Genomic DNA, 19066 nt, shown 5'->3' with positions numbered 1-19066 from the left:
TTAACATCTACTCTCGGTTTCACTAATCGTATCCCGTCACTGGTTCTTGAAGTTTGACATGTGTCATTCTTATGGAACATAACATATTATTTACGAGTATCTTAGTTGTGCACATAATCGCGGTCATACAAAATGTTTGATAAATGAAATTGTTTAGTTCACAAGCAATTATTACTTTTTCTCAGATAAACACACGTCGGAATTTATCTGTAAAGACTGTACTCATTGACATGTGGACGTTATCTCCTTTCATAGTAGATTCAAAGACTATCTGATTCAACATTACTTTTAGTTACTATGTTTATGTGATCAATATTTGTAAATATTATGTATGAAAATTATATCGTTTTTGTCTAAAAAATATCACGTAACCTATTGAGATGCGCTAGGCATATTTTACATTTTCTACAGTCTGAATAATACATAATCCATGGCGGTTAAAGAAGTAAACAAATCATGAGCGTAAATATTTCTTTTGGTTTGCTTTTTTGTATTGTAAACTATTCTAAAAGAATATGAGTAACATTGATTGTCAAGAATTGTGTTTATATTACATAAGTGAAGCTTCTTAAGCACTTATAGGTACTTAATAATAGTCAAACGCACGTTGGACTTTGCATTTGAAACTTAAGAATATATTGTCGTAAGTGACCTATACTTGAATTTAGAACTTGAATGTGAAGGAGCGCGCAATAAAATTAGTATTTTTGACGAAAACGTGAAATTTAAAAGTAGGACGACATTTTCTTGCGACAAAGGTACGCAAAGGCGGTAACTCGATAGGGTGGTTTTTAGCCTATATTTCTCACAGAAAGTTTGCTTTAGAACAGCGTGGTTGCCGAGTCTCAGCAGACCCAGGAGAATGCTCAGGTTCATGGAGGAGTTCGAGTGGCACGAGAAGGACCCTGCACCCACCACAATCAAAATAGGTGCGTAGAAGTCGAGTTGCGGACACCAAACCATATCATACCATAGCACAGCAAGATGGTAGATACAATAAAAATATTATGATATGTTTTGCTTATTGTGTTTATATGGTGTAACTGTATTAAAATACAACACTCGTATAGTATAGTTTTCCTAACCGTTTTCGGCTACGGGAACTGCTTCAATTCCGCTGTTGGTGGCGCTAGTGCGCTCTTACGTGGCTACGTAGCCAAATTTAATTTAATAAAGACCGCGCACAGGGTGCACGTGGGCACATCATGAATGTAGTGATGATCGTCGGATACGTTTGACGTCTAACTCAATTCGTCAACGGGTTTCATATTGTGATGTTTTGTTTGTTACAAAAGACTCCCACTTTGTTGGGTCAATGTAGCACTTTTTCATATCACTCGTAACCAGTTGATAGATTAGCCATATTATGTGTTTTTAACCTTTGTTCAGGATTTTAGTAATTATGTTCCGATAATGTCCGACAGAAAACTTAGGCGGAGGCTACGAAACAACACTATGCCCAAGTGAATTTAGTTCTTTTCATTAACATGTTGTAAATAGAAATGAGAATAGCTCATTTTTTTTAAGTACGCGTATCATGTGATTTTCTATACGCAAAATCTTTTTCATTTAATTTTTTTTTTATACCAAGTGGCGGGACAAGTTGTGTGTCTTGTGTTAAACGCACGCCTGTCCATGACAGTTGCATTGCCACTCAGAGCTTTAAACAGCAAATATCAGAGGGGTACTATTGACAAATCCATGTGCCTGTAATTTCATGACCCCCGTTACCATTCAAAACCGGAACACAGTAATTTTGACGGCCTCCGTGTTCGAGTGGTTGGACATCGGTTTTCATGGTGACGCCATCTCTGAGGTCCCTGGTTCGATCCCCTACGTAACTTTCTTTAGTATCTTTGGTCTGGGTGTTTGTGGTACCATCGTTGTTTCCGATTTCCATAACACAAGTGCTTTAGCTACTTACTTTGGGATCAGAGTAATGTACGTAATATTTTCTAATATTTATTTATTTATTTATTTATTTATTTAGTAATGCTCACATTACCGCTTGGTGGCAGAAATAGGTAAGGTGGCAGTACTTCTTTGGACGAACTCTTTCACAAGGAATTATACTACTTCTGAAACTTTATTTAAAACCGTGACATTTTTCTATGTTTCTAATATAGAGTCAGTCATAGAATTTGCAAGCAAGGCTGTGATATTATGAAATAGTAATTACCAACACTGATGGAATGGTAAATTGTTATTTGTTATATGAATGAATTACTTAATTTCCAAAGACCCAGCAAAGTACAATGGGAAATGCGCTTAACACCTAATGTACATTAAATGTACTTAATATAATTACGTGCTTGCATCCCCTAGTTTTCTATTTTTTATTTAATTTAACTGAGACCAATATTAGGTACCCTCTTTCCAACAAAAACGAATCATCAAAATCAGTTCGCTAGTCGGAGATTGCGTAATATGCATACATTTCGAAGTCGGTTAAAAATATTAACACCAATTCACTTTACCCCAACTCACAACAACAACCGTTCGTTGGTCACATTTTGAATCGCCATCTTTTTTTCTTATCGCCAAGCGATTTGAGTTGTCCTCTAAACTAAACTACGTGGGTAATCGAAATTGTTAACAAAATTGACTTATTAGCATATTATTATCTGGAATTGGCGAAACGAGATCTAAAACCCCCAAGCTTCTTATCTCATCTTATTTAGTTTCAGTTGTGTTGTTGAGTACTTGGTACTTGGTACTTGGTGCAACGGGCTGGTATCCGCAACTCGACGACAAAGCGCCTATTTTGCGTGTGGTGGGTGCAGGGTCCTACTCGTGCCACCCAAGCTCCTCCAGGAATCTCAGCAGCCTCCTTGGTTTGCTGAAGACTTCGGGGAGCGACCTTGGCACTCCAAGGTACTTGGAGTAAAGTTAGTGTTGTTGAGTAAAGTTAGTGTAAATGACATTTTTAGGCGCAAATATCTCGAAAGTTACCAAAATACGAATTCGTTGTTTATGAATTATGCAAGTCAGGCAGTTTCACAGCAAACCATTTGAGATAAAGGGATTGTGATGTTCGTACGGCGGCCTTCGTGATTTTTAGGCAGCGGCACAGATGGCGCTCAACATGTAAGGAAAATCCCCATCAAATTAACTTTTTCCGGCTTGGGACAACTATACTAGGAAAAAGTGACACGTTGCATAATCAATGCACGTACTAAATTCACTATTATTTTAGCACGAAAAGTGGTATGATTTGAAAGTAAAATTTTCATTAGGTTTGTCTCTCTAAAAGCGCCATCTATTGCACTGCATTGAAACTTTTAAGTGACTGAGGACTCTATTGCTCTGTAATAGGTTTCAGGAGAACTTGACATTGTAGTGATACCATGGTTTGCAGAAGGCTTTGTACACTATGTTTTTATAGGATCCAAGTGGTTCCAAATAGGTTTCATACTCTACCAAATATTTTTCTAATACTTCTTTGAAGATGAATAAAAACAAAATGTGAAATAATTTATTTATTTACATTTAAATACATAACAAAATTAGTTTTCATTGAAAATAAATGTACTTTCCAGATTATTACAATTATTAGAACAAAATAATCCAATGGGGCAAAGAAACTATGAACACAGAAACAATAAATATGTAACTAAGTACTGATAAATTATCTCTATAGTAGTAACAACAAGTTTTTCCACGAATCATTTGGATATATACTTACTTGATTTCATAATTGATGATCCACACATACGTAATGATTGTTTTAATGAAAAGCATTCTGGCTTCCCATGCCATCCTATAGGACATTCCTGAAGGGAAGGAAACACATATTATGAATTAAATATATACTGTAGGATAATATTGTTTGAACGAGAAGTAATCGATGGGCAAAGTAGAGACCTAGAGAATAAATACGTACACGTGAACCCACTCGGAAGTTGGGTTACCTATTTTAACTAAGTGAACAACCAGTAGCGTAAAAGTGGATAGAAAGAAATGGAAAGAGTTGAAGGGGGATTATGCCGTAAACGCGTGTTTCACTCATTAACACGCGCGTCATATGCGCGTGTACGCGCCGCAGACGCGCTATGGTGAATCGATTCAAACGCGCGTAAACATCATGTCGCAAGCAAGATGTATCGAGCTGCGTTCGTACGAATCGACAAGAAATGCACGTCTTTTTCGCTCTTATATTCATGGACATAATAAAGCGTTTTCGACAGGCTTAGTGCGATTCTGCGTTAATAAGCGATACACTCCCTGTAATAACGCTCTTTCTTTCTAATTGTGTTTCATAGCGACGGTACTATAAAATGGTACTTACAAAAGCTATAGTTGTAACCATGCAAGCAAATAAATATTTCGATGAGCAGGCAAGTAATTCGAATGAATCGTTTTTGATACATTTGTTTTTAACCAAATTCACTGCGTTTCTGAATGCTGGGTGTTGCTTCGCCAAATCATTTAAAAAGTTATAAAATTTCTTCTCGTCAATAGTGTTTTTATATGTGTTTAATAAATTCAATCTATTTAACACGCATAATAAATGTGAACACTGAAAAAAATAGGGAAATATTAACAGCGCCGTAGTTTCTTCATGTGGGGATGCAATCCTTTTGACAAGACAGTAAAACAAATATACCTTGCGATGCACTATGAATATGTAATCCAAGCTAGCTTAATATATTATATGGAGCCCCGACACATATATGTCTTTAAAGAAGCTTAATGTCGGATAAAAGCGATGCCACATGGGGGTTTCTTAGGCATTGCGTCATCGCAACGCTAGTTAAACGAGTGCCACACGAGCGGTTTGTATTGCAACTTAACGTCGCTTACTTTCGCACCGCAGCAGCACCCTTCCCTGCTTCGTCTCCTGGCTCCTTGTACGACGCTTGTCGTTGTAATTTATATGTAATACAACGCGTTGAGTAGGCACAAAAAAGAGAAGTACTAGAATTAATAATATGGTAATCTATGATTGTACCTTTATTTTATAACTAAAAAAGGCACTAGACATTATATTTTAAGCTTTAATTCCTTGTTAAAAGGCTTGAAATGTAAAAAAAGGTATTTCATCATAAAAATGGAGTTACGAGGTTTTTAAATTTAGCCGACGTTATTGTTAATTAATTAACAATAACGTTAATTGTATTTTTGGAAGATAAATTTAAAAGCTTAGGAACTGCTACTTCTACTTTTACTTTATTACAAATACTTGTCCTATATCAACTTTAGGCATACGAATTGCCATGGCCAATTTGGAAGTCTTTAAACAGGTTTTATCAGGTCAGGATGGTTCTCACTTCACTTGCTTGTAAGATGCGATTCAAATTATGGCCCATCTTACATCGTGCTCTGCGTGTCCTGCACTTGAGGATTTAATGGCGGCTAATAGTAACGCGGTCGGTGTGGCTGAGTTCTAGGCCACAATAATATAGAGTTTACCATAGATACAATAAGAAGTAGTTTGATTCCAATTATCAGGGCAGCTGCCAATGGTACTCTCCTGTACATAATAATTATGAAACTTATCTGATGATTTGGCTAGTGCTGTTTTACCAGAAATTACGTATCAACTAATATATTATCCGATTGTGTAATGTCTAACCACAGAAAGACGATTTCTTTCACTAAATCGACCGATTCGTAATTTTTTTGTGTGTTACGCGATTACTCCGACATTTAAGAATCGATCGATTGTTCTTCCGTCGATGTTTTTTTTTTGGAAAAAGTTGTCCCCTCGGTAATGGTTCCATTCAAATTTGAAGAAAATATTCGACCTCTAAGGGTGGCAAATTAGAGGATGAATTCGGTTTATTGGATTTCACGTACAATGTAATAATACAATAAAACTTGATAAACAGATGTAATTCCTCAACCTTGTGAGGAATTCAAAAAAAGGAGGAGGTTGTCTATTTCATGGTTTTTTTTTTTGTGTGTATGTTACGCGATAACTCCGGCTATGTGAGGATATTTGTGAACAGATTTTGATGACTCATTTTTTGTTGGAAAGTACCCTATGAATCTGAATATGAATCTGATTTCGCGCACTTTCCGGTAACCGATTTCAATAAAACTTGGCAAATAGATGTATACCACGACCTTTTGAGGTCGATTTTTTAGTACACTGCACTGAGATTATTATTTTATAAAAGGTACTAAGAGAGTAAGTTCCTTCAGTACATAGCAGTTACTCTCTTAGTGTCTTGCATTTGTGTGCTTAACAAATAACGAATACTTATGAAGATGAATAATAATATGCAGCCTTACGTATGCTTCTTCGTCACTTCGTTTAAATTGTGTATTTCTCCGTTTTGCTTTTATAACGTCCAAGCGGCACGATCTCAATTTTTTATCGTAAAACAATGGCGGTAACTGACAGCAGTCACCAAGGGTTACATTCGTCTGTAACAATTATTTATTATTTTATATTATAAGTTCTTTTCATAACGTTTTTTAACATTGAACGAAGCAAATAGAAGACCCTATAACTGGTACTAATTTTGCCAAGCGCATTAGCATAAAGATAGACATACATCGAAACGCATCGTTTAGGATATCGGAGTATAGACAAAAGACTTGTACGGAATTAGTATGAAGCTTGGTACTTTATTCCCAGAAAAAGTTAACCAGTTTCAAATTTTTTGCCAGATATAAGCATGAAATAAAGAGCTTAGCGAAATAATAATAAAAAATATTGTGTGCTGCATTTTTACTTATTTATTTAAAACAAAAGTGTGATAGATATGTTAAATTAATTACCAGCAGCAGCGATACCAAAAAAAGTTCAAAATGCAGCAACACTTAAACGCTAAAATAATTAAAAATCATTAATTGGCTAATTGAATTCATAATAAATTGCTTAAGAATAACATTGACAGCTGATCTGTCAATATTTTTTATGGCATTGGCTATAAAAAATATTATACTGGCGCATTAGCCAAAAAATTACATAAAAATTAGTTCCGTTTTAATTTACGTAGTATTAAAAGTGCCTAACGATTTTCTGGAAATTGCAGGTCAAAAATAATTTGTTTTTAATTCAGACTTTTTGGATTTTCAGTACTCTTTACAAAAAACCAACTAAAAGCCTGGTTAAATTTTCCATTTATTTTAGTACCACTAAAGGAACAACTCCTTTATTTAGATTCCTAATTCGAGAGGTATTCGGTACGTATTGGCACACCAGATATTGCGACGTAGCCATTGACGTACAATTATATGGACGTCGGGTCCGCGCTAAAAAGTGTCCGCACTTGTAAGGCGCTAAAATCGTATACAGAGCGCCAAACTCCGCTTTAGTCTTCATTTGTTCGACTGACAGCGCGATACTGCGATGACATTACAATTTAAATTTCTAATAGTTTGACTTGGACCATTTTTTTCGTGGTTTTTGTATTAGACCCGTCGTCCATTTATTTGTAAGTCAATGGACGTAGCAAATAGTTATTTTTGTAACTAATTTGTTTACATTGACAAGCTGCAATTTGTCAAGCTGCTATAATTTCTAGTGATAACAAACAAATCAACTAGATGGTGCTTATTGCACAACATCATCACCACTATGTGGTTCTTGATCATCACAATCCGTTTTGTCTTTTATTTTATAATATCAAGAGGTTGGACGAACAAATTGTGCGCCTGGTGGTAAGCGACACGTCTGTCCGTAACAGTTGCAGTGCCACTCAGAGCTTTAAACCTGATGGGCACTGTCACTGCGTCCGTCACCCTGAGACATAAGCTGATAAGTCTCATGTCCCGGCAATTTCACTAGCACCCTTACCCTTCAAAACCGGAACACAGTAATGCTCACATTAAATTACGGAAAGCAGTAATGCTTGGCGGCAGAAATAGGTAAGGTGGCAGTAGGACTACTTCTACCTACTTCCCTGATCGAAGTCTTTCACAAGGAGGTCTTCTTTCTCAGAGCTACTTCTTTCGGTAGTAATAATGCATAATATTTCATTCTTGCGATTTGTCAGTGGGTAGTTTCTCCCTTCGCGAAATATACGTTATTACTATAAGGACGTGTTTCAATTGTGCTCGTGATTATTATTATATAAAGAACTATATATTTCTCAATTTACATATTTGAGCGCGACAGTGGAAAAAATGGCTGCACTTCAGTAGGTGTAAGATTATAAACATTGAAATTATAATGCGAACAGTAGGGTTCATGATAGGCACGAAATGGATGTAAAACTCTCAAGCACAAATAATTATACTTACATTATTAGAAATATCCCAATAACAACTCGCCGGCACAGCATTTTCTTCATTTGACTGTGATAGTTCCGTTAATAATGAACCTTGTGTTGCCAACATGTCTGGTGATAACTGTGATACGTCTATTAATTCATTGAGTGTTCCCTGAGGAAAATAGATAATACACAATGTATAAATACATACTTTAAGGGTCGTATTCCAGAACTCTACTCAATACTCAAGTCAGGATTTGAGTATTGCAGTGAGCACTGAAAATCATACTCAAGTCCTTGCCATTAGGGTCGTATTTCCAGTGCTAGTGAAATCATACTCAAGTCTGCTCAAATCCGATTTGAGAATTGAGTAGAGTTCTGGAATACGACCCTAAGAATGTCTTACTCAGGTGCGCATGGAATACTAGAATTCTATAATCTGTCTTTTTTAAAGACGGAGTAAAATGACAGTTCATTGCACAAAATTGTTGCCTGCTTGCGAGCAACTAGTGAATGCAGTCCACGAATATTCTATCGACTATCGATTGAATATTGGTCACGCTTATGGAGTAAACTGACCGACCGGCGAACTTGTTCATCCAATTACTGAGAACAAGTTCATTTGAATTGTCAATTATTGTAAGTTCACATATGCCTCTGCCACCTTACCTATTTCTGCCACGAAGCAGTACTGTCAGCATTATAGTGTTCCGGTTTTGAAGGGTAAGGGTGCTGGTGAAATTACAGGCACATGGGACTTGTCAACTTATATGTTATATATGGGTTACGGGCGCAGTGACAGTGCCCCTCAGATCTTTGCAATTTAAAGCTCTGAGTGGCACTGCAACTGTTATGGTCAGCAGCCGTCACTTGATATTATACTTGGTATTAGGTCGACGATGGAGCATGCACACCTAAATAATGCCTATTCACTCTCGCCTTGAAATGACCCAAGTTATAACGTTCAGGGAACAAGTCTGCAGACAGAGAATTCCACTCCATAGTCGATCGCCATATAAATGTGGCAGCGTAACGCTTCGTGCCAATCTTTGGAATATCTACAACTATGGGGTGGAATCCAAGTCTACGCTTAGTCCCCTGGTGATAGAAAGGGGAAGGCGGAATTAAATCGTGTAATTCCGTCGCATACTCTCCGTGATATACCCTATAAAATACCGATTCACATATAAGCTTCTTGGCACGGTTGTCAATTGAATCCAAGGTGGCCAGTTGGTTTGTAATAGAGCCATCCCAAAGGTGACAGCAGTACTCCCTGCAAGACCGGACTTGTGCTTGGTATAGCTGAAGCAACTATCCCGGTGTAAAGTAACGCTTCACCATGGAAAGGATCCCAAGCTTTCATGCTGCATTTTTGGCCATGGATTCGATGTACCTGCCGAAGTTCAAATTGGACGACAGGTCCATTCCAAGTAGCTGGAGACATCAGCTATTGGTATGCATATATCATGAAAAGTCGCAGTCAGCTCCATTTTGTGGAGAATAGATACCCCTGCGTTTTGGTAGCGTTAAATTTGACAAGATTGGCATCGCCCCAATCGGAGACTATCTTGAGTGTCTAATCCAAACGGCTAACCACTGGCTCTCGACAAGACTGGATTTCCTCTTCACTAACCCTTGCATTGGTCAAGTACCTATCTACAACTGTGCTGTCATCAGCATACGCAAAGGTACCTGGAATTAACATACCATAGCACAGAGAGTTACAGACAATACGGAACCCTGAGGAACCTTGAGGAGTTTTCCGATAAGCAATACGTGCATTAAGAACGATAGGAGGCATAAAAAGGTCAGTCGTGAAGAAATATTTTTAAAAAAACACCATGTGATGAATTCTACATTGTAGGGGTATTGCTTTCGAAGAAATTATCATTCTACTTTTATTTTATGTCATTATTTTATTTAGTGTATTTCGACAACATTTTGTTTATTTATATTCTTTTGGTTACAATATTTTGTTTTATATTCATTATTATTGTTTGTGTTACCGACGATCATTCATGTTATATTTCAAATTGTAGTATTGTGACGTTGCTAATATAAAATTAATAACTCTATTTTTAACATTTTTTGTTTAAATACGATCATTTATTGCTTTTAAAAACAATGACTATTTTCAATTTCCACTATAGTTTAACTTACGCGATTAGTCGTAGCACATTTCGTATAGAACACTTATTCAAAATATAGGGGTTAAAGTATGAAATTGCCGTTTTATTGCAATAGGTTCTTTAAATTTTCATAGAATCTTCATGGTTTGAGGTTTTCGAATGAAACTTTTTTCAAATGGTTTCTGTGATTTTTTTTTTAAATTTGAAACATTTGAATATCGACTTTCAATTGTTTTTGTTATTCAATTTAGACAAGAAAGATGGATACTGCGAAAATTCGAGTGATTTCGAATACGAGTTCCGACGCGGAACTAACGCGGCAGAAACAGCCCGCAATATCAATGCTGCGTTTGGAGATGGGTCTACTAATGAACGCACCGTGCGATTTTGGTTTAAACGCTTTCGTGATGGAAATTTCGACTTAAAGAACGAGCCACGAGGAAGACCGCCCACACAGGTGAATAACGATGAATTAAGAGAGATAGTGGAAGCCGATCCTAGTCAAACTACCCAGGAATTAGCGGCATGGTTTAACGTTACCTTACCCACAATATTGACTCACTTGCGTCAAATCAATAAAATAAAAAAATACGAAAAATGGGTGCCTCATGATTTGACTGATCTGCAGAAAGAAACGCGTGTTGAAACTTGTGTTGCCTTGTTGAACCGGTACAGAAATGAAGGAATCGAATTGTAACATGTGATGAAAAGTGGATTCTTTATGATAACCGGAAAAGAAAAATGCAATGGCTGACCCCAGGTCAGGACCCACAACAGTGTCCTAAAGCAAAACTTACCAATAAAAAGGTAATGGTAACTGTTTGGTGATCTCAGCATGGTGTTATTCACTATAGTTTTCTCCGATCTGGTCAAGCAATAACGGCAGATGTCTATTGTGCCGAACTCCGAACCATGTTGACAAAACTAGCAGTAAAACAGCCCCGACTCATGAATCGATCTTCACCATTATTGCTCCACGACAACGCGAGACCTCACACAGCACGAGAAACCATTTTGACCCTTCAGGAACTGCAGTTAGAAACCATTCGTCATCCTCCGTATTCACCAGACCTTGCTCCAACGGACTACCATTTTTTTTGTGATTTGGACAATTATCTACGTGACAAGAAGTTTTCTTCCCAGGAGGCAGTACAAAATGCTTTCACACAGTTTGTGCAGTCTAGATCGTCGGAGTTCTATCGCAAAGGCATTAATAACCTTCCCATTAGATGGCAGCAATGTATAGATAATAATGGCAACTATTTTGATTAAATAAATTTGTTAAAAATTTAAAAAATAAACAATTTAGATTTTCAGTACAAATCGGCAATTTCATACTTTAACCCCTATTATTACTTTCTTGTCAATAGTTCGTTATGCAGAAACGGCAAATTTACCTTTTTTTTTATTGTGACTCGGCAAAATGACTGCACCGCGCCTGATGGAAAGTGCGAATACAGTCCAGAGATGAAAGTAACGAATGGAAAACACAAATATCTTCACTTACATTATTTTGCATTTAAACAATTTATGGTCTCTTCAAATGTCGTAAATAGAAAGTGTCGTAGTAACTTAAAATAATCCTAATTATCTCTAACTAAGCCGTGATACCGTAATGGTTTGACCTCTCAAGCTGTGGCCGTGGGTTCAAATCCTGGCGTGCACTTCCAAGTTTTTCGTAATTTATGTACGAAATTGAATTTGAAATTACTCATGATCTTTTCGGTGAAGGAAACATCGTGATGAAACCCGCACGTCGAATAAGGTTCACAACCCTCGGGAAACGTGTGAAGTCCCCCCGCATTGGGCGAGCGTGGAGGCCTAAACCCCCGCTTAAGAGGAGACCAGTGCCCGGCAGTGGGACCTAGTACAAATGGGTTGATGATGATGATGATGATCAATAACAAATTACTGTGTCAGAAACAATTTTTCAGCTATCACAAAACATTTCGTCAAAAGACATAAAATCTCACCTCTGAATCAACAGCAAAAAGAATAATAAAGAGCACAATCATGGCTGGTTAACTATTCTTTACTAGAGCGACTAGCCCATATGTATAGGTGAACATGTAACATGTACTTAACATTATACAGGATGAAAACCAATATTGGCGACAGACCTTTTTTAAAAGAACAGGTCTCAATTCGACTGTTTTTTTCGTATGTATGTTAGGCAATAACTCCGGCTTTTGTAAACCGATTTTGATGATTCTTTTTTGTTGGAAAGAGGATTCCTCTGTATTGGTACCACATGTTTGTTTAGCTTAGCATTGTAATGATGTACATTTTTCATTGAATGAATATTAATATTATTATTATTTAATATCCTAACATTTCACTTAAACTCGGAGATTAATCCGGTTTCGTACACTTCCTATACATATTTCGAATTCGTTTATTTTTCACACACAATATATTTTTGATATTCATTGATTTTATTGTTTTGTCTGCTTTCTAACGTGTGCGAAACTATATAATTTTCGTAAAATAAGAGATCCCCAGCTCTTCTGGTGTCGTTTTCATTTTTTAAATTGAATTATAGATGAGGCTCCACCGACAAGAGTGTAACTCTTAAGTTTGATGATGTTTATAGATGATAATGAGTAAACCTTGGTAGAAAAAAATGTTTCATTAAAATTTGTTAATTAAAAAAAAATCGCATGTTACATCAATTCCATATGAATTCAAAGAACAATTGCCACCTTATTTATTTCTGCCGCCAAATAGTAATGTTAGTTTTACTATGTTCCGGTTTTGAAGGGTAAGGGTGCTGGCGAAATTACAGGCACATGGGACTTATGTCGTGTTATGTTGCGATTTAAAGAGCTGGCACTGCAACTGATAACAGCCTGTCCATAAGGACAGGCGTGTAGCTTACCATCAGGCGCACGACTTGTTCGTCCCGTCAGTTGATATTATAAAAAAAAATACAAACAAAAACAAAAAACAAACAAAGTTGTGTTGTTGTTAATATGTAGTGTGTACCTTTATTATAAAGTTTTTGTTTCACTATAGTTTTAAACCATATGAATGGTAAATTTTGGTTAACAACCGGTATCTTATTATATCAGCGCCATTGAGTAACACACTAAAACTACCTTAATCTTATACGTAAAATTTTTTTAACTTGAGTCCTTGTAATTAGATATGTAAGTTCATTTCTAAAATGAACAATTTAATTTTTTTGTTGTGCGAATTCACAAAAATATAGAACAAAATACGTTTGTAGTCAATATTTTCACCCTTTATAACACTTCTTACAAAAAAATGAAACTCAAGTGTAAAATTACGTTCAGATACATTGCCTACAATGCACATTGTATGCGCAAGTAACAATAGGTCATACATCAGAAAAAAATAAAGAAAAATATTAGTAATGCATATCACAATGCGTAACAAGTATTGGAAACGGTGCGATGTGTACAATCCGCGTGGGTTACCATTGCACTAATGCGTTTCGGACTGAATGGCGAGGAGAATCATTTCAATCACAGCCGTAGGAGACTTAAGTTCTCCTGTGGGATGTAAAATGGTGACCAAGGCATTTCCAATATTTACTTAGTATCTCAAATGTAAACAGGCCCTTATCAGTTTCTATTAGGTAGATCATCTCTATGTTAACCCGTTTTAATACCAATACAAAAAAGTGTATTAACGCTAACGGAGAATATTTTGAGAAACAATAAATTCATTTCTGACCATTTATAGTATTTTTTCCTATTCACTCCGGAAACTTATAGTGCGCCTCACGTATTATAAAACATAAGCTTTTATATTTGTATGCAATCATGTAGCTTTCTAATGCTATAAAAGCGTGTACGAGGCAGGCTTATAGTGAGTGAACTAGAGTTTTGTCTGAATGTTTACCTAATATTTTAAAAATATAGACTCTGTTTCACATGTTCTATTTTTTTGTATTATTTTGTTTCAAACTCAAAGTCATTCAGCAGTTGCGATTCCTATGCCTTAAAATAAAATAAGAAAACATAAAACTTATAAATAATTAATTTATACACAAAATTAACTTTATTAATTGCATTTCGGTTATATTAGCTACTTAATAAACACTTTCAATTGACTATAGGAATGTTCCGGCGGTAGTTTATTTAGAGGAGAGTTGAGGGTTCCTCAGTGAACTATATGGAAATAGAGTCGAAGTCGGAAGGGACAGACTCAAATGCAAATCTAAGTTAAAACACTTTAACACAAAACATTATAACGATATTATAAATATAGCTTGTAACATAAATTCTATTTTTAAAATTTAAACAAGTAAGGTGGGCAAATTTTCATAAAATCTTTCATGTAAGCGCAGCGAGGGTCAGTTTGCCATCCTGGACATTCCTGTAAACAATTATACTATATTATATATCTCGCGACTTACGCGAGAGCGTAACCGCTGAACACAAGTTTATTCTAATAAATAGATAGATAGGCTATACAAAAGATACAAGGTTAATATGGAACATGAGACCCATAAATTAATTTACACTCGTTACAGAAACTTTTGTAATAAAGTGTTACGCAGAGTAAAAAGGGAATACGAATCTTTCGAACTGGAGAAAGCAAAGAACAATCCTAGAGCTACTTGGGATACTTTAAAAAGGATAGCAAAGTTAAATATTTTCTCTTCCTCAGCTTCAAATCTTCTTACATCCGATCAAAACCCAAAGTCTGCTGTTGATAATGTCAATAACTTCTTCGCCAACGTTGGCAAAAGCTTAGCGGATAAAATTGTTGCTTCAAACCATTCTTGTAGAGCACCTGATCCCGCTCAAAGCTAGCCTTGTAACTCCATGGCAATGATAGCAGTGGATGAATTAGACGTTAAGAGTATTATAAATGACTTGCGCAGTGATTGCGCTGTAGATTGGGACAGAATATCTTCAAAAATCATTAAATCCTATGCTGATGTTTTAGCACCTCCCATTACTCACATTTGCAATTTGGCTATCTCGGCAGGCATTTTCCCAAGGGCTTTCAAAACTGCATTAGTCCACCCTATTCACAAGAGTGGATCCACTGATAATGTAATAATAATGTAATAACTATAGACCGATTTCCATTTTGTCCGCGCTGTCGAAGGTCTTGGAGAAAATAATGAACAAGCAGCTTTTGAATAATTTGGATAAATTTAAAATAATATCTGATAACCAAGTTGGATTTACATCGAGACTATCCACTGAGGATGCAGTTCTTAGCTTGACAAATCGTATGGTGGAGAGTCTTGATAATAAATCAAAATGCATAGGTATATTTCTTGATCTCTCCAAGGCCTTCGATACCGTGTCAATTCCCATTTTACTAAGCAAACTAGAAGCTATTGGTGTCAGAGGGCTTTCACTGAAATTGTTTGACAGTTACTTGAATCAGCGCACTCAAATAGTCAAAATTTACAAATATTATAGCGAGAAATTATGGATAACGACTTAAACGCTCTACGCCACACCGCACCAGAATGGCCAGAATTTTGAATCTCTAGGGGTACAAGTGACATCATTATATCCTTGGATTCGGATCTGATGCAGTTCACAAGCGACATACGAAGTCAGTCCGAATTTTCTAGATCTGTATAATCTCGGATTTGGATCGGACACTGTGCGAAAACGCCTCACATATTTCACATCTCACATAAATGGGAAGCAGACCAAACATATATTCCGTCGCGTACGACACACGCCACATGTCGCTTTTGCCAACTTCTATCTCACAAATTCACCAATTCAGTGCTTATAATTACGTTATTTAAGTTTTTAAGTTTCATTTTCAAAATACTCGTTAAGCTGAAAAGCTTTTCTACATCAGTTGCGTTAGAATTGGAAAAAAAAATAACAAAGTTAATTATCCTGTCTGCTCGTATGGACCTCCAAATAACCGGTTTTAGTGAATTAATTAATAAGCCGGCGACACCAATCGCTTAAAAAAAATGGCGACTGCAATGCGTTAAGTTTGAGTTTGTGTGCGTCTCGGTGTACCAACACAAGTGAAAAATAAAAGAAATATACAATGTTTTTGTTCTTGGAAGGAAAAGGATACTGTACCTCTCATAAATATGAGTATGTAGGTGTGAAAATATGTTTAGTCTGCTTCCCATTTATAAGTCTGTGAAACACCTAAGTATCATGAAACTCGTACATGACAGAGCTTATCTACTTACAAACAGCATTATTGAAAAGATGCAGGCAAAGATTTTTTCTGGGGGACATGACTCCATGCCAGTGAGTTGCTTCCCAACGCATGTCTTCTTCGCTGAAGCAATTGCTGACTTAAATGAAGGGTTCTCCTTCACATAGTTGTTCATGAGGGTATAAAGCAACTCTGAGTCGACTTCGCCATCACGTAGAACATTGTATACTTTTGCTAAGCATTTAAACTTTGGACACTGTAACAGGTTTACATTTTTATGTTAAAGACAGGGTACCTTAAATAAGTGAAATTAATTGTAATGTTTTTCAAAGTAACATTAATTACTTAGATACCTCCAATGTCCTTTTACTTATCGTATGTCATAGAGATAGATTTTTGGTAAAAAAAAATGTAATTTGTTTTTAATGTGGTTGGTGAAAATACAGCTGCACGTTAGGCCGCGTCCCCAATGTGTCGTGACGTTTTATTTATCGCTGGATAACTGTCGCGCTAGCCTGTTCCCATATCATGATTATCTGTCGTGGACGATTATGTTATCGTTGAACGACTGTCGTGTCGAGCTGTTTCTACTAGATCGTGACGACAATTTATCGTTTCACGGCAGCCGCCTTGTCGTTTGCAAGACAGAGTCGTTTGATGCACTGCAATTACTTCTATGTTCTTTTGGAAGCCAGTTTTCGCTCCCGTGTGAAATGGATGAAGATGAAATTATAATAATGTATTACTTTTTGAAAAGGCGGAAGAGGAAGCAAACGAAGAAAATAAAGTTTTAGGTACATCGAATGTTATTAAAAAGACTTCCATTAGACTTCCATGTTAAATGTTTATAGTTGAATTGAAAAGTAACGAGAGACAATTTTGGGACCATTTTATATTTTGTAATTATATGTATACTTAAATTTCAACAATACTCAATTCACAACAAATATTTAGTCGTAAATAGGTTTTTATCCTCGACTTCGGGCATTAATGGGGTTTAACTCGATTTAAACCCGGCGTTAAAGGCGTTAACGTTCGCGCGACTTGATCAAATACAAAATGCGCGAGACGAAGACACGCGGCCGCGCTTGGTGTGTTGTCATCCATATAAATTGGACGGAATTGGACCCTTCTTGCGCCGTGCTTCCGACCCGACACGCGCCCGACCCGCACCCACTCTCTGCGTGTTTTACGCTTTAATCTGAATACTCACATCTCTGCTAGTCACATGTTTATTAGCAAGCACGCTGTCCGGTTCTGGGAAGCCACATTTATACATATCCTTGACGCTGAACAAGGGCGGCATATCGCAGCAGTTTGGTGCGGGTTCCTGTAATCATTTCAGGTCCACAGTCAATAGCTGGATATAAACGAAATGACCACAATTTAATGTAACAATCATCTTTTTCATCATTTAGTTATTGTGTAAATTTGATATTGTGTGCAGGAGGACGGGTGGCCGCCGGAGCAGGCTCTTCCTAGAGTGACGACCACGTCAAAGAAAACGTAAATTGGGACACCTACAAGATGGAGGCACGACCTGAGAAGGGTGGCCCGTAGGCTGCGGCTGGATACGAGCGGGACACGACCGGGAGAGTTGGCGTGTTCAAAGGGAGGCTTACGCCCAGCAGTGCCTACGTGTAAACTGACGATAATGATGATTTTGGCTAAGCCGTAGCATGGAGACGTCAAAACCACTAAATGAGGCGAGATTATTACCGTGATGGTGTAATAGCGAGTCTTAAAATTTCACTCAAAGCTCATTCATTATCTTATAGTCAAATTATTCTACGAGTATTTTCCTATTCTTGCTCTCTTTCTAATATTATTAGCTATTTTATTTTACCTCTATCCCTTATTTTCTTTCTTCCGTGGTAATGATTAACATAAGTACATACAATGTATTTATTTAAATTTATTATTATTTTTAAATGCATTTAAATATAATAATAAATATTAAATATATTTAATTATTTTTATAGTGTAAGTGCATTAAATTCGCTTTTATTATCATAATGTAATTATTAAGTTTATCCTGTAGCTCGGAGTTGGAGGTGTAGAAGAGATTGCCATCTAGTAATAAGGCCACCAGTTGTACCTGTCTTGTGTCTTTTGTTTACCTTCTTTAAGTACTTACCAAATATGGAGCGCTACCTAAGCATATCTCGGGAATATTTGCTGGTGGTTGCGCATGTATCACCTGAAAGTTTTATTTTGTGACAAAAGTTGGTTAATAGGCATAATTAAAATTGCTTAACTAACCGACAATATTGTTATACTATTGAATTATTTAACTAATTACATTGAAAACTAACCTATCTACCAATCAGTTTAATATAAAAGTATAATTTACGTATTTAGATTTAGTATTACTGTATTGTTTTAATTTTAGTTTTGAATTCATTCATCAATATTGGGCTAATTATGGAATGTACACTAAGTGGTCCAATCGTATTATATAAAATCCGTAAGTGCATAGGTTAAGGTTGCATACTTTGAATTATAAACAATGAACAAAATCTCACCTCTAAAACCTTAGCTAAGATAAGAATACCACCCAAGTTACTCATGGTTTCAGAACGAATAACGAACAAAAACGACGGGATGAGAGCGTGGCTGACAGTTTATATACTTGTACGCGTAGAC

At 36.4% G+C, this 19066-nt stretch overlaps 2 protein-coding genes across 2 annotated transcripts; both read right to left on the bottom strand.

Moving 5' to 3' along the window:
- Positions 1–3559: 3559 nt before the first annotated feature.
- LOC113229819 lies at positions 3560–12392 on the bottom strand. Its single transcript, XM_026463498.1, has 5 exons — positions 12268–12392; positions 8197–8337; positions 6238–6372; positions 4289–4519; positions 3560–3773 (listed from the first exon to the last, which is right to left on the bottom strand). The coding sequence occupies exons 1-5, from the start codon at positions 12307–12309 to the stop codon at positions 3666–3668; spliced, it is 657 nt and encodes a 218-aa protein (XP_026319283.1). The 5' UTR covers positions 12310–12392; the 3' UTR covers positions 3560–3665.
- A 1948-nt stretch (positions 12393–14340) lies between these two features.
- LOC113229738 lies at positions 14341–18990 on the bottom strand. Its single transcript, XM_026463419.1, has 5 exons — positions 18946–18990; positions 18558–18620; positions 17634–17750; positions 16452–16676; positions 14341–14638 (listed from the first exon to the last, which is right to left on the bottom strand). Exons 1-5 carry the CDS (start codon positions 18988–18990, stop codon positions 14552–14554), a joined length of 537 nt encoding a protein of 178 aa, XP_026319204.1. The 3' UTR covers positions 14341–14551.
- Between the last annotated feature and the right edge of the window lie 76 nt (positions 18991–19066).

This window comes from Hyposmocoma kahamanoa, unplaced genomic scaffold (assembly GCF_003589595.1).
Source record: "Hyposmocoma kahamanoa isolate Upper Pololo Valley unplaced genomic scaffold, ASM358959v1 62, whole genome shotgun sequence".
In the NCBI taxonomy this organism is placed as follows: Eukaryota; Metazoa; Arthropoda; class Insecta; order Lepidoptera; family Cosmopterigidae; genus Hyposmocoma; species Hyposmocoma kahamanoa.
Note: the sequence above shows the minus strand (reverse complement) of the source record. Positions and strands in the feature narration are given on the sequence as shown.